At 38.8% G+C, this 23,099-nt stretch overlaps 3 protein-coding genes across 4 annotated transcripts; 1 reads left to right on the plus strand and 2 right to left on the minus strand.

The window, feature by feature from the left end:
• The first annotated feature begins 949 nt into the window (after positions 1–949).
• Positions 950–19,611, plus strand: LOC141903858 (follistatin-related protein 5-like). 2 transcript variants are annotated; one of them, XM_074792208.1, is made up of 15 exons: positions 950–1,165; positions 2,975–3,143; positions 3,230–3,466; positions 9,850–10,179; positions 11,420–11,623; positions 13,821–13,981; positions 14,745–14,862; positions 15,222–15,386; positions 15,795–15,938; positions 16,141–16,412; positions 16,616–16,801; positions 16,896–17,076; positions 17,180–17,380; positions 17,707–17,871; positions 18,103–19,611. In XM_074792208.1, exons 1-15 carry the CDS (start codon positions 1,088–1,090, stop codon positions 18,306–18,308), a joined length of 2,817 nt encoding a protein of 938 aa, XP_074648309.1. In that variant the 5' UTR covers positions 950–1,087; the 3' UTR covers positions 18,309–19,611. The 2 variants fall into 2 exon arrangements, with proteins under 2 accessions (XP_074648309.1, XP_074648310.1); XM_074792209.1 differs by having other exon boundaries at positions 17,753–17,871; positions 18,103–18,237.
• A 410-nt stretch (positions 19,612–20,021) lies between these two features.
• LOC141904652 (chitotriosidase-1-like) lies at positions 20,022–21,115 on the minus strand. The gene is made up of 4 exons (XM_074793283.1): positions 20,788–21,115; positions 20,576–20,686; positions 20,307–20,473; positions 20,022–20,201 (listed from the first exon to the last, which is right to left on the minus strand). The coding sequence occupies exons 1-4, from the start codon at positions 20,881–20,883 to the stop codon at positions 20,135–20,137; spliced, it is 441 nt and encodes a 146-aa protein (XP_074649384.1). The 5' UTR covers positions 20,884–21,115; the 3' UTR covers positions 20,022–20,134.
• An 82-nt stretch (positions 21,116–21,197) lies between these two features.
• Positions 21,198–22,306, minus strand: LOC141903302 (acidic mammalian chitinase-like). Its single transcript, XM_074791402.1, has 5 exons — positions 22,246–22,306; positions 21,980–22,166; positions 21,630–21,858; positions 21,429–21,538; positions 21,198–21,327 (listed from the first exon to the last, which is right to left on the minus strand). Exons 1-5 carry the CDS (start codon positions 22,304–22,306, stop codon positions 21,198–21,200), a joined length of 717 nt encoding a protein of 238 aa, XP_074647503.1.
• Between the last annotated feature and the right edge of the window lie 793 nt (positions 22,307–23,099).

Here is a 23,099-nt window from a genome sequence, read left to right on the forward strand (position 1 = left end):
CGAGACCCCAGCGCGCTCTCGGCTCTATTACTCTACGAAATTCATAGTAATTTCGGTTTCAGGGAAAAATGGAAGGCGAGTCGAGTGATTGAATCTTTGAGTCACGGCATTGATTAAATGAAAACTCGGCATCGATTTTCAGTTTTCCTATATTTCCGCCCGAATCAAATGTAGATTAGTTCTAAAGTTAATGAAAAGGACGTATTTGGTGGGTATCCAGGGGTTAAAATAGCAAACGAATTGGCCTCATCACGATCCCTTATTCGATTCATCAGATCTCGTCGTCCATTTGACGATTTATTTGTGACGTTTTTTGTCGCAAAATGCTCACCACCTCGGCAAGTAAACGGGTTCTGGAAGGAATGAAGAATCAATCTTAGGAAATTCATCGTCGCTCGATGGTTTTTTTGCACTATCCGAAACAAGATTAAGAAATTTACTAAGATTCGTACTCTGATGATGAACACATTGGAAATTCTGGTTGAATATGTTTACTTTAGATGGAATGTTCTCCAAATGCAGAAAGCTGCTACATGACGAGGCTAGAGCTGATGAAGATGTAATTCACTGGTTAATTTGACTATTCAAATTATTTGATTCACATGTTGCGCCCAATAAAATCATTATCACTTCAAATGAGAATATCTCGCCCCAATCTGACGAGTCAAGCGATATAAACTGTTCTGACAATCGTGTCCTGGTCGACCTCATCCGTGCGACCAGTTGCAACCAGTCGCAAGTCGACCCTTAGCTATTATAAGCCCGCCCTTCAAAGTCACCACTACGAAGAATGATTTCGCTGCTGCTAATGCTGCATCAGAACCATCAGGACTTATTGTTACCACGGTAACAGGATTGTGGTGTCCTCTATTATTGATACGAGTTACTGTTCGGAATGCCATCTCGAATATTGATTTATCCTGTTTCAGTAAGCGCGGAGTGAGCGTCGAGCTGACTCAGTATCCAAACCCGTTGTCTAATTCTAATGGTGAACGTGCGAATAAAAAGAAAGGCAACCGAGTGATACCGACACACAAATACGCGCAACGCTACATTCACGAAGTGCCCTCCTCAAAATCCAGCGAAAATGGTTAATTTTGTGGATAAGGTTGGCATCATTTGCGGATTACTGTTGATAAGCTGCCATGCAAAGCCTTATCCGAAGGTAAGATCGAACGAATGCGCGCAAAATGGCCGCAAATCATTGAATTATTTTCACGTCATTGTTTTTTAGTAATTGCTTTATTCCGCGCTATTGTCATCGAAACAAGCAACAATTATTTCTATATCGGATTTGTTTAAACGGGTTTTTATCTCAATGTATTGTCGATGATTCATTCTTTACTTTCTTTCCATAAATTTCATATTTTTCATCCATATCTGCTGAAAATATTCTTAATGAATCTGTCAATGTCGATTCGTCTACACACTTTGACAGAGTCCATTCCTCGCAGCAGACCCAGTGACAACCAAATGTAATAACACTAATTCTATTTAGTGGATCTCTAACATTCGAGTCCGTTAACCACAACTCATACCGTTTCCACATTCATCATTGAGAATAATTCAAAAACCGAATGCAACTTTACTTAAAACAAATGCTTCAAATGAAAAAAAAAAATGAACAGGGACAATATTAGAACCGGTAATACAGCCATACCCTTACAAATATCTGTGTGCGTATTGAATTATGAAAACCATGAAAATGAATATAAATTCTAAAATTCATCAATGTCAATTATCGATTGATTTTACCTTGACCTTAGGAACTATTGCAAAAGACACTGTTTCCCATACGTGGAGAGAGGGGAGGGGTGCTCGGTGGGGGAGGGGGTGCTCGGTGGGGGAGGGGGGATGAACTCTAACGACTTCATGCGAGAATATTCTATTTCAAGACGTTTTTATGATTGGATTTGACGCAGAATGTTATAATTGATGCGGCCGTGATTGCGGTAGAATCGGTTTTCGGATTGAACTTGTTGCTCTGCACGGATCTGATGATGATTCAGTTCTCCAGTTACTGGAGCCGGTGAGAGATGACGCGTTGCGCAGGCCCGTGTGACTCATGTCGTGCTATATATCGCTATTCCGTGCGTGCATCTCATCCAAAAAATCCTTCTATATATATATATATACATACATGTTTACAAAGTGCTGCCTGTCCACACGAGTATCTATTCTCTGTTCTCACAATTTAACTGCTGTCTAGATGTGTGAACATTATTTACATATTTCGGCTGAAAAAATTCATCACGCGTACAACAGATTTTCATGCTAAGAATCGGTAATTTTGATCTAAGCGTACAAGAGTTAAAAATACGCGAACATCTACCGATAAAGAATTCCAAACAGTCGACCGAATGAAAATGATATTCATTATGAATCGACTACAGAACCGTGATCAGTGATCAGATCCTCGCTAGCTAGGAACACCAGTGTCAGGAAGGAACACCTCAGCGTGTCCGCGTTTTCTCGATATCTGTGCCGGAAATTTGTCCGCGAAATAAATTCAATACGTCGTCTTATTGTCCCTTTTCCCCTGTTGTTCCCATAGTGACTGCATCTCATTTGTTTATATCGATATTTTGCCCAGGCACCGATCGTTGTCAATGATTACACCTACACTACACACGACCGCCGTACGGAACGCACATGGTCGTTCGGGCGACAACAAGGACGCCCCATAAAACCAGTCATTAATTTCGCACTACTTGCTGCACATACCACAATTTCAACTGCAAATTTAATTCATTTCGTTTTCTCCACATTTTCGCAGGTTTATTTTTAATAGCATTTATTAGAATTACGAAAATAAACTTCATATTCTAACAAACTTTTTATCAATCTTTGATAGAACTTCAACGACGGTTACTTTCTCCTTTTCCGATGAAGCCACTTTCAGATGCGGTGCAATAATTTTCCAAAAGAATTGCAATTTTTAGAACATAAGATGCATATTCTTCTTTCTATTCAGGAAGCTCCGAAGAGCGAAGGGAATAAAGAAAATGCGCACAAAAACGACGTATTCAAAACAAAGATCAAGTCGAAAGATAAAGGCGATCATTGGATGTCGTGGACCCCTGAACAACTCCTCAAAAATGCCGACAAATACGAACATTCAAAAGGGGACGACAATAGCGGTGGTGAGTGTCTCAACTGAACGAATATTTCTCTACAAAATTAGGATAGATAGAGCTGTATGTACATGAAATATCTTTTGATTTTTTAGACCCTTGCGAAGGGGTGTGGTGTCACCAAGGGCGCGTGTGTGCCCCTCAGGACGGTCAGGGTGTTTGCGTGTGCGGGGATAAAGATTTGTGTTTAGATCATCATAAACCTGTTTGCGGTGATGATAATGTCATGTATCCCAGTCACTGCGAATTACATCGTATGGCATGCGTGAAAAACATTCACATCGGAGTCGACCACACCGGCAAAGAATGTTCACCGGAAGCCTATCTGAAAGGTAAAATCTATGTTTATGTTCTGTTGATATATGACGATAAATGCGCATGATAAACATTCAGCATGTCGCACACGTATGGTTTACATTTCATAGAAAATCTCATCGTGACTTTTCTGGTTCTTCATGATGATATTCATAATTAGGCTCTTCTATAACTTTACTAATTTCCTTTCCCTGAACTGAAACGTCTTAAATGACGACGGATGTAAATAGAAACAATTCAAATCAACTCCCACTGATCGAAGGAAGTTAATCTAGATAAATCAACAGTTTTTTGCAGAAATCTATGAAGTCTATGAATTTTTGAACGGAGTTATTTGATATTCTTACTGGTGACAAAGTCAATTTTTTGTGTAAAATAAGTTCAACGAAACTAAACGAAAGTTGCTGACGATGAAATTCGAGACGTTTAATCGAGAAGAGCTGCCGGAAACAATCTTTATGATTCTTGTCTTATCAGATTTGAAAATAAACATTTTCGAAATAGTTGTTTGACGCATAAACATAGCGGTTTAATTTTGTAACGTATGGCTTGAATTTGTTGTCGGTGCTGAACCAAATGATTTTAACGGCTCAAGATTAGCTGGGTACAGAACGAGTGAACGGAATAATAATACGCAGTTTGATCGAATTTACTACTAAAATCACTATTCACTTGATGAGACATTTTTCTTTGAAGTTTTATTTTGGCGATGAAAATAAAGAATCGTAATGTCAATTTTAAGAGGGATTTCTGTTGAAATACGCCGGTTTATGTAGAAAGACTTATGAAGTTAGGTAGGAATCGCCACTGAATTCTATCACATTTAAAGCGCCAAAGCTTGTGTCCTTCTTACGACCATCGTGTAGTGAAAATACTTTATTCGATAGTTACAACTGAAACGATGATTGTAAAATCAATCAACGCAAATTCGGGGAAACTATGAGTTAAGGGAACGGATGTTTCGAAAACAAACCATAATTATTTATGAAAAAAAATATTCCAGAACCTCACCTGTCACAATTGGTCCTCAGGCTGCGGCTACTTATGATGTTAATGGAGGTATTTCCACGATTCCAAACTTTCCTTGACGATATGAGGCAAGGTAAGCAGATAAACTTACCGGTGATGTCGTAGTGATGGTCACAACTTTTAACGCAGTGATGTCCCTCAAAATTTCTTGCCCAAAATCTTTATGAATCTACAAAAACCTTTTCCTAGTTCATCATTTGAAATATTATCCGAATATCAAACTCACTAATAATTTATTCCGTATCATTTCCGTTTTGATATTTGATTTTGATTTACAGAAACCACGTATTTTGCAAAAATGAAGTTTCCTTTTTTTGGTAAAATCTGAATTTGCGTTACTTTTAGGTTCTTACATAAATATTCATTTCTTTAGAATTTTGTTCAAATGCATTTTGAGATTTCGAATTTCGAATAAAGCTTTTTTCGGAAGTTTCGTTTTCCAGTTTTTACTCCGCGCTCCATTCGAGAGTCAGACCTGCACGAAATGGGACATCACTCTCACTTTAACTCCCTCCAATAAATCATCATATCGGGTGTGTTTTTTTTTACCGTCGATGTTTTTTTACATCTCCCCCAGTTAAAGCCGGGCTAATGAAGTGCGTTTGCTTCCACATCGATCGAGGCAGTAAATCGTTATATAAAACTCACCACGACGCCGAATTCGGTCGTTAAAATGAACACCGACTCATTACACTTTCAGCAGACGAGAAAAGCTTTTCAGCTGTAATCGTCAGTTTGACGTCTGTCCTATCATATCCTGTCCTATCATCCTATGGAACAAATCTCAAACATCGCCTGCATTAATAAGTCTCATATATTTGTCTCTTTTTTAGTCCAAGCTTTGGTGCTGTTTACAAATAGAATTGTCGCTTCATAGTTCATATGGCTATTTTGTATTTTCTTACGAGCTTTTAGATGACTTAGATTGTTTTTCATATATCTAAATGTAGTAGTTTTACCTGACATTGTTATGGTATTCATATAATCTTATACTCATCGTCAATATTTCATCAAACTGTATATTTCATTATTTCAAACAGAGCTCGGCTGATTTCTGTTATGTATTTTCGATATCAACTATTTTCAACTAGATTTTATTTCTACACGTCGTTCATTAGGAATTACTAAATCTCGTATCATAAATGTATCAGTATTAAATACGTTAAGAGAGGCTGTGTCTAAGTATTTCTGAAAGTGTTCAAGCTGATGATGATCATTTCAGAAATGTTTACAAAATGCTCAATCATTTTCTGACTGTTAGCAGTAATGTCGATATGGCCGACGCTTATATTTGGAACACGGTATTTCAACTAATAATCTGCAAAATGTATTTTACGTAACTCGCAATGGCTGCCAGTCGGGGGTCTCTGCGATCAAATTTGTCGACGTACTGCACCAAGACTGCTTACGTCACGAATATGCTCGTCCACTGATTAAATGCATCGATCGTAGCTGATCATTGCTGGGGGTAATAGGTCATCGATCGGGCAAACCGTCGTTATTGGGAATAGAAACCAGTCATCATCAACAAATCTATCATTGTCCATGGCATAGTAATTGCCTACAAGACAATGTTTACATGTTTATTCGTTACATAAATCTTCACGTTCCCATAGTTTATATCTATTATTATAGCTTTACATCTTTGACGATGAATATTCCATATAAAAGTGTATGTGACTAAATAAGAATTATCTGTGAAACTATTTGCAGGTATAATACGTGTAGCGATTGCTTGGATAGATTACATACATCTCGACTAACGTGTGGCCTCCTCCTCCTCTGATATTTCTGATAGCGTGTTCGTTCATCATTAATTATTACCGACGTTTCAGATTACAGAACCCTTTTGGCAAGTCACAGGACTTGGTTGGATATTGTTTCCCATTTATAATGAAGATTAACCGAGGTAATTCTCAATGCGGGTTTATATAAAACTCTCCCTCCTCGAGAGCGTGTAATTCATAATGCATGCACCACCGCAGCCACATGATACATAGATAGATGTTCACTTATGCCAGGCCCGGGGCGTGGGGCCTCGGGAGTGGGGTGTGGGATGTGGGATGTGGGGTGTGGGGCTGTGTTCGTGGGTTTCAGATTTTAGGTTCGCGCATTTTTCATTTGAAAACATTATCAAGCTGAAATGTATTACACTAACACCTCTTACAACCATTTCAACATCAAATATGGTTCTCAAAATTTGTCATTAATTTAGACCTTCAATATATCAACGGGAATCTAGTCTGAATGTGGAAATTAAAAATGTATCTTTTCGAAGTAGGGCTGAATAGAACAAGTTTCAAAGTTGGGTGTAAAATAAGACAGGTACTGGGTGTCCTCTTTAACCCCTAATTTATTTTATCTAGTGAGATTTAAATCGCTTTCTCAACGGAAGTTCTGTCGCTAGAAACCATTAATAGGAATGTTGATAGTCGTAGGAGGTCTGTCGGTCGATCAGCGAAAAACTGATTCATTTCTTCGACAAACGTTCTCAGTGTTGTCGGTGTGTTCCGCGACCCGCTGTCATAACTGTAGCTTTGACGGGGGATGCGAGGCGCAGCAGTGACGTTTCGGGACTGTCAGTATTTCAATGCAATTCCATTAGTATACATTGGTTTTATTAGATAACGGAATGATGAATTAGTTGCACTGTGGCCGCAGTCTTTCGTCTAGAAATTTGCATTAATCAGAGTACGGTACTGAAAACCTTTTCAATGCGCGTCAAACTCACCGGACTCATCGCGAACCGATGCGATGCTTTCAGAAATTTGTATCAACCGTATTTAACCGACAAATTGGATCTGTTTTGCTGCGAGTCAGCGCCGTTTTGCTGCGGGTCAGCGGTTATTCGTTCTGCTTGCTTCTAAATCCCCTTTTACTTCGAGCTCGTGATCGGAAAAACAGCAGAAAAAAGGAGATATGTGTGACAAGAAGAGATATTTCTGTCACGCCCGTGTGTGACGACAACCTGTCTGTTTCATTCCGCTTCATCGATTTGTTTTGTCACCCTGCGTTAACCGCCACTCGAAGGTCATCACCTTCTGGAAACTGGGTCACGAATTAAGAGAACCGTGAAATGCTTTACCTAATTACCAAACGTGAAGAAAAACAAATTCAATCTTTAATGTTGTTTTGCAATAATAGAAAATGAAAAGCTCTCGAAGTCGATGAACAATTTAGCTTTATTTCTTCCCCCGTAATGGTAAAGCCCAAACGCCCAAGACTTACCGATAGACACGAACTATGGACACATTGTAGTATGTTTTGACATTGCGCTGCGCAAGCTCCGTTATGTCGTAGGTCAGGTGGAAAGTTATCGATCTCGGGAGAAATAGAATATCGAAATCGTGTTTTCGCTAATATGAAAACTGCACAAAAAGTAACGCGGCCGCTCGGCTTCACATCGGGTCTTTATATTAATCCGCAATATTAGAATTTCATCTGACGAGAAGTCGTGAAAGGACCAGACCGTTCGGTAGGTTTGATAGATGAAGGTATTATCGATAATGTCAGCTATAACGTATAATCAATTGATATAAATCATATGAACATTCCTGTGTTATTCGTGCGTCACTGCAGTGCCGGGTTCACTTGTATTTATTCATTTATAAAACCATTACACACATTTCCATATTCGCACGCACCCGAGATGTTATTACTCGATATAGTTATTTGTGACATTTACTCCACAATTTACCGTATTTTCTGCGACTTCCGAAAACCAGATTTACACAATGCTTACGCCCATCTGGCTTATTAATTGTCGACTTTCCAAGAATGCGCGAAGGAGAAATACAACACATACAGAATAAGTTGTTTTCTTTTATTGTCGGGTAAAAGTTAATGATGCCTGAATTTCAATCAGTCCTAGCGAGTGCAGGCAACGATAAGAGAGGCTTCAATTTTAGGTGTAATCAAAACGGACACTTTGATGTTGAGAGAAGAAGCAGAATCGAGTGGAAATTACGGAGCAAAGCTATTAAGGTTGGATAATTAAAGGATGTTGTTAGCGGGCAGAGAATGTTGATGATTTAGGTTTAAAGTTACCTGAGGGAAATCAATTAGCTCTTTGCAATTGCGTATTGTTCGTAATTAAGCGGGGTAGATGTGTAGATTATTTGGATAGGAAGTTACCCCGTCAGAGACGGCAGCAGGTGATATCTATGATTTATATGCTGTATGTTTTATTGGAGATTTTTATATTTCTGTGTTAGATATCTTATATAAAACACCTCTAAACGACGGTTCATCTATCGATTATTGTTTAGATGACTCGAGCCAAATCTACAATTGCTACAGAGGTTTTAACACCAAAATCAAAGTCTCGATATCATAAAAATTCAGTCAAATCATCGGAACAAATGCGCACAACTCACAATTTATTCTCATTTGGAATAGTTAAAATGTTTCGACGTGTTTTGTATAAATAGTGTGAATCATCGAGTGAAAATTGAATAATAACTAATGACACTCGATTAAAAGCCATTTCCGCGCAATTCAAGTCCATTATTTTTATAACGATTCTTCAGGAAACTAAACTTTCTGCATATAGCGTCGTATCACTGTGTGCTGGAATCTGCGTTAGACGCGCGCATTTCAGCTAATCCTAAAACCACTCTGTGAGAGTAGTCGAGTCCCCGATGAAAATTGACACCAGAATAATCCACGCACAACCGATAAGCGCCGATATTAATAGAGTAACGGTTTATCGCGCTTGTATGTGTGTAGTTGACACTTGGCTGTAGCTGCTGCAGGCGATGAATATTAAACTCGTGGTCAAGTATTCAATTTACGATAGATATAATATAGAAAACTGTTAAACTAAGTGAATCTTGTCAATGAAAACAACCGCAAAACGACAGAAATACCGAGCATTCAATACATTTATATTCGTTTATTGTTTAATGTGCGTAATGGCGGGAAACATCGCGCTCTAAACGTGTTTAAAGGTCACGGTCACATAGACACTCGGTGAATACCAGACGTACCCATCATTTAACATATCAGATGAGACAATGAGTTCTAGGATAAAGTATTTCAGCAAAATAACAAAATATGCAAATCTAAATTGCTGTTATCCGGCATTAATAGGTTTTGTCATTAATGACGTCTTTAAAACGTCAATTGAAATAACTATACGATAATGACATCCAGATAGGAAGTTTAAATTGACTTAAAATCACCAAACTCTTATACATGACGAATACACGCTTGTAGAATTTAATTAACATTTAAATGAGGGTTGTTTGAAAAATTTTCAGAATCGAAATTTCCGCGACGTTTTTCTTAGATAAAATTATAAATGTTCGATTGAGGCGCTGTAAATAACCAGCTTCTACCTATGAATTCTTAATTTTTGATAAATTTCCAGAGGCCAAAAAGGAGAACAGCCACAGACTGGAAGAACTGGAAGAGTTCCTCCAGCGAGGAAACGACGATATCGTAATCAAGAAAAAGATTATTCCACTCCCCGGAAAGAAGAACATCGAACAGGAAAACGACGACCGAAACAGCGGTGAAATCACGGAGAAGAAAACCGGCGGTGAATCGAGTAGCGGAGCTGCTGAAACTGATTCCGAGTTTCCCGTCGATAAATGCGTCGCTAAAGAACTGACAGAATTCAAAAACAACCTGATAGCATATCACTGCAGTCGGATAGGAGAGGAAAACTGCGACAAGTCAAATAAAGGTGAAATCCGAGGTAAGCGATACATGAATACTTCATTAGCATAACATCTACCCACAGATGAAACATTTATTATCTGCTGCTGCTGCTGCTGCTGCTGCTGCTGCTGCTGCTGCTGCTGCTGCTGCTGCTGCTGCTGCTGCTGCTGCTGCTGCTGCTGCTGCTGCTGCTGCTCGCGCGCCATTTCATTTCTTCTTCCCAATACTATATACTTTTGAAAGTGATTCGGGTAAAAAGAGAGATATGACACTCGATATCTGGCGATATTCTTAAACATGTTTTATTTTTCGCTTTTACGTCACGGTAAAAACAAACTGTTCTGTTTATGAATGTTATTGATATCTTACTACTTTCATTGACATAGTTTTATATTTTTCAGTAACTTTTGAATAAAATGATTCGATCAGTTTAAACAAAGTATTCAAAACAAAAAATTCGGGTTGAATTTTGAATCGAGCGAAGTCGAGGATGAAACTAAAAGGATCTTAGTTCATTAAAGATTTTCATTGAAATTAAAGAACGGATGAGAAAAGTACGAAGGGAACAATAATCACCGCTTTCCTCAAGTTGCCGCCTCCTCGACTTGAGCCGCGATAACGTGAATTCTATTGAAACACTTTGAACGAAATTGGCCGCGAGATTTCGTGTGATTCTGTTACGTAGAGTGATGCGTGTTGTAACCGGAGCTGCGGTGGAAATCATCCACCGGTATCCACACCAGCTCTCCACCGGTATCCACACCAGCTCTCCACCGGTATCCACACCAGCTCTCCACCGGTATCCACGGTAGCTCTTATCGGTCAAATTATATACCTCTCCATTACATTAACGGCGACGATCCTAATTGCGAATGTCAAGCTCTACTAATGAGATTCCATCAGTTGTGCGCATGTAGGCATTCTGGCGCAATTTAGGGGGGAAATAATACTTCACTGTATCTGGCTATCGTGATGCTGAAGAGCACCGCGTGATGCGCTATAGCCACACATCATTAAATCCACATTTCCCTCGTTCCTCATTATCACCAGTGATTTCAACGTTATCGCACGGTTTCGATATTAAATTGTGTCTGCCTTGAAATTTATTTTCGAAAAATTGCGAATGATTCAATATTTGATGCACAATTTGAAATTGCATTGAAAATGTATGATCGCATACTGAACGACGAGTATCATCGCAAAATGGAAAATGAAAATTGAAATCATTTGACACTAAATTTATAATATTTGCTTGTTTTTTTTTCTATGTTGTTTAGGCAAACCGTTCCTGGCCAATGTAATGTTCACGTACTACGACGACGATCTGGATGGTTATCTCAGCGGGCGAGAGTTACAGAATATTGAACATAAGGATCATTTGGAACGACTCTCAGAGACTTGTGGCCTATCTGATTTGCTTTTATTCGATGACAGCGATAAATCCGGGCAGATCAATCTCGACGAATTCTTTAAGGCTTTTAGTAAGTAAACAACGAGTGATTATTGATCGTGTATTTAGATACGGAGGTTTAAAGCGTCGTCGGGAGGATTTTTGGTGCCTTTCGTAGCCGTTTTGCGACATCGATTGTCCTCCTTCCTATAAATAGTCGATTGCGCGCAAAGTCCCCGTTAGATTTGTCGTCATAGCTACATTTCCGAAATGTAATTGGTTTGCACGAAATATCACTGCGAAGAATATAAAAAGACATTTTAAACGCGCCATTCAGAACCTGTCGCAGAGTTATTCTATGGCCTCAGTTTAACGATGTTACTGGCAAAACACTTCTAATCGTGTTAAAGAAACCTTGTGAAAAAATTATTGAGAAGCTCCCTTCATCTGGCCCATAGAATCCTGATAAGCCCTACCCAGAGGTAACTTCGTAAGCCATTTGTGACCTAAACATTTTTGTAATATTATTTGCATTGTGCTGAAACTCTATCGCGGAAGACGAAAACGACCAAAACATGGCCATACATCATTCGATAGTAAAAAGTTTATATATTTTGGTAGTTTTCGCCTTCCATACTCTAACCCTAGCTCGCATTATCCCCGACTCTTCTTTTCAAAGGCTGTTTGTGAAAATAAACGACTGATTTTTACCGGCTTTTGTATTTCAAATGCGGAGGAAATAAATACGGCGTAACGATAAGAAAAAGAATAAAATCAGACTCGGGTTTTGGTTCCGACGCGCGAACTGTCGAATTCTGTGTAGTTTTATCTCTCGCTTCAATAACGGAAACGTGTCGACATTACCCCGGTGTTAAAACCGTGTTTTATTCGTAGCTGGATGATTCTGGTGAATGATAGAGTGCGTAGTGAGTTCTATAGCATGTTATTAACAGACCATTGATCTTCATCACTCATATAAATATATATATATATATATACAACACTTTCTAACAGCCACAGAATAATCTACAATAATTCCGAGCTTTGAGTCTTAAAATCTCATCTCGATATTCTTCAATCTACTTAATGAAGTGATTCGTAAACACCGCTAACAAAAAAACACAGAATAATCAAACCGATTGCAAAATCCATCTTGATTACGTCAAATTTTCCTCTAACAATCTAACTAAGCGTTGTCGGCAGTTTCCAACCTAAATTATACGTATTTAGTTGTAAACTGGCAGAAATTACACGTTATACAACGTCGTATCTCGTCTGCGGCTGCGTCAAGAAGGAATCATATATATATATATATATAGATATCCGTCGCTGTGTACGAACGACATAATCTCAGCTATGATCGTAATCACGGCTTGTTCGTTATTGATAAGCTTTTCTGATTTTACGACGTCGGGGAACGACACATGATAACGGCTTATGCTGTTATGGCAGCAACAAGAACGGATGAGACTCTGTGAGACTCAGTGCGGGACTCGGTGCGGGATCGGACCGGCGCGGGACCCGGCGCGGGACTCGGTGCGGGACCGGCGCGGGACTCGGCGCGGGACTCGGCGCGGGATTCGGCGCGGAACCCGGTGCGGGACCGGCGCGGGACTCGGTGCGGGACTCGGCGAGGAACCCGGTGCGGGACCGGCGCGGGACTCGGTGCGGGACCCGGCGCGGGACTCGGTGCGGGACCGGCGCGGGACTCGGTGCGGAACCCGGCGCGGGATCCGGCGCGGGACCGGCGCGGGACTCGGCGCGGGACTCGGCGCGGGACTCGGTGCGGGACCCGGCGCGGGACTCGGTGCGGGACTCGGCGCGGGACTCGGTGCGGGACTCGGCGCGGGACTCGGCGCGGGACTCGGCGAGGAACCCGGCGCGGGATCCGGCGCGGGACTCGGCGCGAGTTTCCTCCACAAACCCCCGGAATAGAAGCCGTCTGTAACTCTTAAAACGAACATGAATCCGATGATGAATCTCAATTGAATCAGTGAGAGACTCGTGCATAATATTCACATGCCAGTGACTCATTCAGTCGATTGATCGCGTGTAAGTCTCGATTGCGGCGATTTTTATCATAAAAGAAATTGTTGAGTGAAAACTAAATAAAAACCTTAATCTGCATACGACACACGGAAACAGAAACGTGTTTCCGGATGTTTCCTTGTGTCGTGTGCATTTACGACAAACGAGATCTCGGGAACAATGTTTCCGAGATGTTCGTTTCCCTGCGCCGTGTGTGTTGGGCTTTATGGTCTATCTGAAAATCTAACTTCTATTTTCAGACATTTCCCGTTTGACGCTGGACGAAGAGTTGAAATTTCCTACCGTTGTTTCCGCTGTTGGAGGAAATCTAGAACTGTCTTGCGATATTCAAGGTGTAACTAAAGTGGTTTGGACTCGAAATAATGTCGACCTTTCAGCAGTAATGGATGACACTATATCCGTACGTATATTAATTTGTTTAATTCAATCTAAAATTCTTAATCAATTAATTATTAATGGACTGCTTTATATCAAATTTCGAAATTTGCGTAACGATTTCATCGACTTCTACGGAGGCTGCCAGGGAGCCATATTTATAAAACAAATTACTTATCAAAACTGAGAAAACTGGTTGATTCCAGGTGAACTAAACTTTGCATATTTGGAGCTGCAAGAAAATAATTAACATAATCAAACAATCAACGAAAGAATGAAAACGATCTTATGGTGAACTAAAGCTTGAATCTGTTTTACAGGGGTCTGGAAACTGCAGCTATTTATATAGCGAGAATTCTTAGAAAAGAGGTTTATTTCTATTCATAGTTGTGACATTTTAGTAGATATCATCATCCGCGCTGAAATCAGATACAAGCAATAATTCTTCATACTCGCTTTATACCTAACGCTTTAGTTAAAACTCTAATCCAACAGAAATCAATCTAAAGAGTTATCAGCAGCAATCGACACGCTCTCTGATTATTGTCACATCTGTCGATGTTGTGGATACTTTGAAAATCCTCAGAGATTCAAAAACGCTTCAAAAACGCCTCACGATAAAATCTCAGTTACAGGTCTGAATTTAAAAGCCTGCGTTGCGTGAATTATTGATAGGTTTTCGCAGAAAGCGTTGATTAGTTCACAATTAACGTTCAGTCAAATCCCCGCAAATATCAAACCGAGTTTGTTTTCATTAAAAAGCGACGTCAATTTAACTCATTTATTAGGTTCTGAATGATGGATCACTTTACATCAGAGGATTAGAACTAGAACACATGGGAAACTATTCCTGTCACGATACTGCATATCCAGAAATTGTGCAAACCCATTACATCAAAGTTCAAGGTAAGATGAAGTCTTGTCGTCCGCAGAAATACTGTTAATAACCTCGAGGCTAAAACAACACACTGAAACATTTCATATATAGATAATTGTTTTTGCAGCAAAATTGTGGCTTCATCGGTTATCGATATTCTGAATAAAGCCTTCCTTTGACTATATTTATAATAAAGAATCAATCTTAAGTTATATATACCTTATCCTGATCATATCAGTGAGAAAGAGCTATATCGACCTAAACCTTTAGCTTTGGTAGTTTTACCTTTAACCAAACTATCAACCCGAAAATACACTAAATATATTGACTAAGTAGACACACCTTTCGTCTTCGCAATATTTCTGTTTATTGTTATTTTATATTCTAGTTCCGCCTAAGGTTCGTGTTGCCCCTAACAATCACGTGTTCCCGTCCGGTAGTACTGTAACATTACGGTGCCACGCCGACGGTTTGCCGCGTCCGAGAATATCCTGGGAAAAAAACAACCTACCGCTGCCCGATGATCCCGATCATAAATTATACACATGGGACAGTAAGTATATATAAACGCTCTACGACGCCATGTTTCCAGTCACAGGACCGCTCGATATGTTTATTAATGATCACATCATAAATATCTATTTTTCATACTCCGCTATTTTACCTTGTGCGTGACTGTGGTTAATGGGTCCAGGTAACGCGTGCCTGATTCACGAGCCAGTATTTCATAAATTCTTACTTGGCAAAGTGCGTTTTGATGTTTTATTGCCGAGTGGGACAGTAGTATGGTGGAGGGGGGGGGGGGGGGTTGTGGCCGGAATAACGATTTCTAGATACATACAATCATTTCTCAGGAAAGAAAACATTTTGCAAGGAATAAATCGCTGATGGCGACATCCGTGAATAGTTCGCAGTCACGGGCCACTTACTGAATTTGAAAAAAATGTTTTTTTTATTTCAGGTAGTAATACAGTACTTAGTATAAAACACGCTAATTATTCTACGGACATCGGTTCTTATAAATGCAAAGGAACGAATATCGCTGGCGAGGGACAGGATACTTCTACAATCTTTATTACTGATACTAAAGATCAGATAATGACGGGTAAATCACTGAAAACTTACATGTTTCATAAGTAGATTATACGGTCCGAATATCTTTGAAGGTTCATTTAAAAAATCGGGAAATCATTTTCTGATGTACATAAAATTTATTTCATTTTAATAGTTATGATATAATAATTATGAATTGAATAATGATTTGGTATCATTTGAAAATGGAACAAATTTTGTTTTTCGATTTTCAGCCGAAGAATCGTTTGAACGGTTTGTAGTATTTCACGATAATGGTTACACAGTGTACGAGCCTCAACACTGTCACCAGGGCCATACCGTTAACTGGAACTACGGTTACTTCCGCTTTCCCCCTGGTGACGATCTGAAGACTTTGTGTAAAAGCGAGGGTCAGTGCTCCTGGGGATCAGTAGTGAACGTAAAGAACACGTATCTGTACATCAGTCAGCCTAATTTGAATAGAGTTGTAGTAATTGGCGTCAAAAATGGATTCAATCCGATTCAGGTAATAGTCGCTGAATAACGCGAAATATGAATCTCGCAAAAAGCGTTGATGGAAAGGTTTGTGTAATCATAAACGAAGCAATCCCAAAACAAATTCAGGCAAAGTTTTTATTTATTGTGGGATATCTCTGGTTTATTTGTCGTGTAACTACTCGACTTGTTTTATGTAATGCTGTTCATAATCTGTCGTTTCTCCATCAATAGGTTATAAAAACCGAAAAGGTTCCGGTTCATTTACGGTATATCGAACATCTCGATCAAGTGTGGGTTGTTTGTTGGAACGCGAACGAAGATTCCGGATCGAAGTTACTCGTCGCGGTCCGTGACGCCAGTAAAGATCTACATCACGAAATGGTTCACCCGCAGCCGATGGGTCGCCATTTTGATCTGGTGTGTATTTCAAACAGATTGAATGAAAGATTGATGCAAATATTTGAATTTGGAAAAAAAGAAATGTTTAAAGAACTGATTTTTGTTGTTTCAGTTAAAAGACGTTTTTCTGCCACCTAGTGACGATTTGAAACATAAATTCAGACATGGTTACGTGACACATTTTGAAAAGATGGCGCTGTATAAATTGGATTTAGCACGAATGCAATACGTTAACACAATCGATCTGAAACAATTTAATTGCGTTCCCAAATCCGTTGGGTTCCTGCCTATAGGTAAATGTTTGCATCCTACGAATCGAATTTAAGATTTACTGATAATTCTATAAAATCTGGAGTAAGGCTCATTTTGCCACATGATCGTTGTACGTTTATTTAGGTGGCCAAATACTGATCGAATGCAAAGCGCCTATTGGTCAGGAGAAAATCGCGTTACAACTCGTCATGGATTACGTAACTGATCAGATTTTGCAAAAGGCACCGGTACCCGGATCACCAAATGTTTCCCCAGACGGGAAATATATTGTAAGTGTAGATCCGCTATTGGGAGCTATCTCCGTTCAGAAAGTAACCGAAGAAGGTAAGTTCATTGATGACTGATACCCTGAAACAATCATTGCCGGTTGACTGCTGAAATTGTGTAAATGTCAGGAACTAGGGCGAACTCTGGTTCTCGTAGTTAGTCGACTAGTTGGAGCTGATATAACCGCTTAGTCTTAACGCATGATCCCCACAGTGTTGGATTTCTTGTAACTAGGTCTGATCTACAGCGACCGTGCTCGGTTACGAAGCTCGCTATGTCCCGACTGATACTCGGTTTCACTTAGTTCCCAAATAGTCGACTACCCGGCGATCCACCCATCACTTCTTGATACACTGACAGAAATATCGTGCATTCCATTTTAGGTAAAATTGAATTTTCCTTCGATGATTTTACGAATGTTCATATCAGCGACATGGCATACTTTCCGTCGGATAACGGGCGAAGTTACAACATGTTCGCGAGTTCTACTGATCAGAATAATATTCTATTTATGAATCTGGAAACGGCGCACGTGGAGCTGATTGAAGGTATTGTTTAAATCTAATTTTACCAGATTCACGTGGTTTATCGGTGAAGATTTAACTGAAACTTTGGAGATTGAAGTTCTTTTTTTCAAAATACAGTTTTTGCGAAAACATAGGAATACGTTTCGTAGATTCGAATTCGTGGAAATTCATCGAAAAAAGGACATTTGATAAATAACTTAGTAGCTGCTTATACTTGTGCATTGTATAGAAAACAATGTGTTGGTTTTTCAGGTGTGGGAGATGCGATTAAACCGGAGCAGTGGAAATGGAATGCAAAAAACCGAGCTCTAGTGAACAGCGGAATATTCGGACAATTCATCGTAACCCCATCACAGTCTTCTATAGTCATCATTGACGGAGTGCGTCGACATATTCAATGCGAATTTCCAAATATTAAAGGTGGAAATGTAATCGCTTATGTTGAACCGTTGAATTGAGGAGAGACTCGTTGAGAACAACATTCAAATATGATTGATATATATATCTGTATACATGTGATAATCATTCCGCATTTAAGTTGAAGGCATATCGTTTGAGTGGTCGACTGAAGATGGCGCTACCATCGCGTCATCGATGCCATAATCGACTGATATTATGAAGGCGTTTCATAAGTGAAATATGTCATCACCTTTTTCACAACTAATGACACAATAACCAATCATTATATATCATGATATTAATGTGTTTCCTATGTACCTTTGCATCTATATTCTAAAGTAATTCGCGACGTAAACATTGGAAGCAATTTCGCTACGGAAACCAATTGATTTTAAACATCTTATTGTGACGAAGCGATTTTCCTTGGCAGCCTGTGTGGAAGGAATTTCTGACCAAATAGCCATAAAGAGGCAAATCCGTTAGTGGATGCTGATTTTTAAACGATGGCCTCCCTTGTAAATCCCTTGTAAATTCTGAGGCGATAATGACGTCCAATTATTTTCTAAAAAGAATTTCCCTTCGCAGCACATTTCATCTTGAGATTAATATTATGGCCAAACGATAAAATGTTTCATTACGTATCGATGCACCAAAATCTCTTCAGATATGAAAATATATATATATAAATACGTATTAATATTCAAATAAATGATATTTCGCTGTAAAAATTCTTTTTTTATAATATTTTCTAAACAAATATATCGATTAAATATTGTTGATGTACTTATTTTAGAAGTCTGTGTAATAGGCCTAGGTGTTTGTCGATAATTAGATCTATGATGTCATTTCCGGTACGAAACCTGTGTCGTTAACATATTTCTATAATCCGTGATATTTACCTCTACTGATATACGTCATCAAGTGTCTATTATACGTGTATTTTATAAGTTCAGTTTTCAAAAGCTTATAAATTCTTTAGTTCTTGCAGTAGATCTGTTTGTATAGAAACTATCATCGAAAACGATGCGTACAAACTAAACATATAAACTACCGAACATATGGAAAATCTATGAAAGAAGCACAAGCCAAACACAGTTTGTATAGTTTAAATTGCAAATATATTCCATGCGCGACACACTATACAAACAAACATACTGTCGTAACGTTTATTCATTACTAAGATTTAAAAAAACAAAGATGTAAAAAACGTATCTCAATCTCTTGTAGCAATATCGTGTACTAAAGGAACTTGTTTTATATCAATAGATACGTTCCCACGGCTTTCTTCAAAGCTTCGTTTTTGATTGGCGCCTGTGTACTTGTATCTGCATTGCGATAAGTTTGATAATTCGGGTACGAAATAAATGCTATTCGCTTATTGTAAACTCGTGAAATTCTTGTCTTCATTCATTGGATGTAACTAGTAAAAAGCCATCACACTATTGTCGTGGCCCTGCATCGAGAGTCAAGTCTGTGGTGTAGGTTCGACCAGTCCTGTAGTGTGGCTGTCTCCACAGCGATCTACGTCTCTCGACGATCCCAGTGTAATCAGACACTAAGGTTCTTGGTGAAGGTCTAGGGGACCTATTCCGGTTACGTTTTTCCAAAAGCCAAGAAAGAATAAAACAAATCAAGATATATCGCACATCATAAAGAGATCACATTTATTATCAACTCTAAAGATGGAAATAAGATACGTGTTTTAGTGTAGCATGTGCGTATCGAGGGTGCATTAGTACTATAATTAAAATTAGGCAAAATTAGGCCGCGAAAATAATATTTTTATAGCATTATTTGCTCTTGTGCGTGATTTAATGCTACTATCTGACGAGTAGATGAATGTATTTCTTGTTCAGAATTCACTGGTTTTCAAGTTGACGTCACGCTACTTCCTGTGTACGGCCAAAACTAGTGTAACAAACAAAGCGATGAGGATTGTTCCATTGAACATTCTGAAAAATGCAATAATATTCCCTATCGTAGAATACACGTTACTAAGTCAAATAAATCAATGGCTGCCACTTTAAGAAATGATAATAAAGTAGTTATATACTTACGGACGATTAATATTGGATTCATCAGTTTCGTGGTAGAAACGCAGCTTTCTAGCGATAACTTTGGTTAATGGATACTTTCCTTGTCCACACTGAGTACCACTGAAGTCATCTAACGGTAACGACCAAATCATTGCACCTCCGAGATTCTTATACTTTATGTAACCCATCTATAAACACAGTTTAAATACGGAATTCGTTATAATATTATTTATAATGATTTTAGGACGTGTTAGGAAATTGTAAATTGTTTTACCATAAATATCACGTACTTTGTTAAAAATACTCATTTGATTATCGAATCCTACCCACGTCTTTCCAAATACGACAAATGGATCCCTAACAAGATGTAATAGAGCGCCGTTTTTACGGAGACCACATATCTAAAACATTCGGAGAGATAAAGACAGAAATGTTGATTAACAATAATTATTCCATTGTAATTTATGCATTTAAGTAATATTTAAGGTATAACAGTTCATACCTCGTAGTACGCGTAGAAACCGCCTTCCTTGGTATAATCACCAGGAGTGGACATGCCAGAAATTTCAGCCCCGTAACTGTAATTAGACGTCGCCATTGTATACCCGCGTCCGTACGTAGGGATACCTAAGATAAGTTTATCGGATGATTGTCCAGCTGAAGTGAAGCCATTGAGCCAAATATTCACAGCCGCGTTCTATAAACATTAGAATAATCAATGTGAATATACTAACCGTGATGCGGCAAAATATTATTAATATCTTTCTACGGGCATTGTTTATATGATAGTATTATACGCTTGATTTCAACCATAAGTGACGATACATTCCGTGAACGAATCACTTGAAAATTAGCCTGAAATATGAAGACCGTTGAATCCACTCAACATTCCGACATTCTAATCATTGTGTTTTAATATCTTACGACGTTCAAATACTTGTCATCGCCCTCCGCATCATCTCTTACGTAAAGCGCCGAGTGGTGACTTAACTTAGTCATACTCCGCAGATCGTAGGCCATCAAATTGATGAAATGTAAACTCCTAAACAAAATATTAAAAAATATCTCTCATGAAATGCTACAAATCGATAAATGTTAAAACATGTAAATATACAGATGCAAATATAAGATATAGATGTTTACTTAGCCAGAGATGGGATGTCGTAGGCTTTCTCAATGGTGTCCTTACCGGCAGCGACAGCAGCTGTCACTAGTAAAGGAGGGTCATGTTTGTCAAACGCATCCCTCAGTTCCTGTTAGATAAACATAATCTACGTACTTCACTCATAGATCGATAAATGTATCATACCACAACTATACCTGACAAAGGAGCGCAAAATTTGCCTTGTCCTCTGGGGGACTACCGCGGCAAGCCGGGTACTCCCAATCTAAATCTAGCCCATCAAATCCTCGTTTTTCGATAAACTTTATAGCGTTTCTTATAAACTGAGTTCGGTTCTGTTTCGTCGCCACCATTTCTGTAAAGCCGAAGCCTGCGTGAGTCCAACCACCGACAGCAATCAGTGCTTTTAGTTGTGGCGCTTTTTCCTTCAGTTTGACGAACTGCGAGTAGCTTTTAATAGAAAGATATCTTTGTTTTATATATTCAAATGAGGTTCATACAAGATTATAGAGAAACATGCTGCAATCTTAAGTCTACAGTCTACACAGCATGTTGTCCGGTTATCACTTACAGACCGACCCTACCATCCGCGCCATCTTCGTCGTTCCATTCGTAATTTGTGATGTCATTATCGACTACTTTAGCGAAGGCGAAGATAATGTGCGTACATAGATCAGGGTTGATGTCGCCTGGGAGGAATTTCGCGAAACCAGTTCTGTACTGTGACCAATTAGTGTAATAACAAACAATCTTATAATCTATCAGAAATATAAATATACGAGAATTACTGAACAGGTGAATTATTTAGACGATCACGTGTTACTGAGATATACATACCTTTACTGGCCGTCGACAGGCCCAGGAATGCTACAGACACGAGCAAGGCTACTTTCAACATTGCTGCAATAAAAATATTTTACCAAACTCTTATTTAATATGACTGGACTCTATTTTCCATATTTTCACAACTTTCTAAAAGATTTTACTGTTGTACCGCACAAAATATGATTCTAACAGATTTTGCATGTATGTAAACAGATCCAAATCCTTCTTTGTCTTTTGATCGAAATTATCATAAAATTATATTCGTTTGCAATCAACAAATCAAATAATTGATAAAAAAATGCTAAATGATATTACGAAAGGATCACAGGAATAAACTAACCTGCCGTTCGTAAACTCAAACTACGAATAGATATATGCTTAGTTAGACGAAACCCTGGTTTTCGAATTTACTGAAAGGAAACCCCTGAGGCTACGAAAAAAAACTGAACAAAAACGTCAATGTATTCAAGAAATCATATAGACATATTCAAAAAAGTGAACCGTTGTTACTTAAAAGAATGTATTTAAACCAAGCCTAATTTAGTTTTCCCAAGTATAAAGGGCAATATATATAATTGCAACGATTCATATTGATACACATATTTGTTCTGATTATAATAACGAACTAAAGCCTCAGGCAGAAAATACGTCGCAAAAAGAGTTCCTTCTATTGAACGCATTGTTTTCCTTTGGATTCAATCTGATTGAATATCTACCGATCTTATGAATATCTCCTTATTCGATAACTATTGGACGTGTTCAAAATTCATAAGTACTCTCGTACTGAAGAACTGATCGTTTTCGCAAGGTGACCTTTTCATTCACAATATGATCCACGCATTATATATGATACATTACTCTCGTCA

Source organism: Tubulanus polymorphus, chromosome 4 (genome assembly GCF_964204645.1).
Source record: "Tubulanus polymorphus chromosome 4, tnTubPoly1.2, whole genome shotgun sequence".
In the NCBI taxonomy this organism is placed as follows: Eukaryota; Metazoa; Nemertea; class Palaeonemertea; order Tubulaniformes; family Tubulanidae; genus Tubulanus; species Tubulanus polymorphus.

What these genes read in the sequence shown, in the direction of transcription:
- LOC141903858 (XM_074792208.1), top strand. Translation starts at nt 1,088, where the DNA reads ATGGTTAATTTTGTGGATAAGGTTGGCATCATTTGCGGATTACTGTTG. An exon ending in ATGCAAAGCCTTATCCGAAG is followed by an intron (nt 1,166 to 2,974) that starts GTAAGATCGAAC and finishes CTTTCTATTCAG; the next exon opens with GAAGCTCCGAAGAGCGAAGG. An exon ending in TAAAGATCAGATAATGACGG is followed by an intron (nt 15,939 to 16,140) that starts GTAAATCACTGA and finishes TTCGATTTTCAG; the next exon opens with CCGAAGAATCGTTTGAACGG.
- LOC141903302 (XM_074791402.1), bottom strand. Translation starts at nt 22,306, where the DNA reads ATGTTGAAAGTAGCCTTGCTCGTGTCTGTAGCATTCCTGGGCCTGTCG. An exon ending in CCTGTCGACGGCCAGTAAAG is followed by an intron (nt 22,167 to 22,245) that starts GTATGTATATCT and finishes TATTTCTGATAG; the next exon opens with ATTATAAGATTGTTTGTTAT. An exon ending in GCGGATGGTAGGGTCGGTCT is followed by an intron (nt 21,859 to 21,979) that starts GTAAGTGATAAC and finishes TTCTATTAAAAG; the next exon opens with CTACTCGCAGTTCGTCAAAC.
- LOC141904652 (XM_074793283.1), bottom strand. Translation starts at nt 20,883, where the DNA reads ATGGCGACGTCTAATTACAGTTACGGGGCTGAAATTTCTGGCATGTCC. An exon ending in AAATGAGTATTTTTAACAAA is followed by an intron (nt 20,474 to 20,575) that starts GTACGTGATATT and finishes CTGTGTTTATAG; the next exon opens with ATGGGTTACATAAAGTATAA. An exon ending in GAATCCAATATTAATCGTCC is followed by an intron (nt 20,202 to 20,306) that starts GTAAGTATATAA and finishes TGCATTTTTCAG; the next exon opens with AATGTTCAATGGAACAATCC.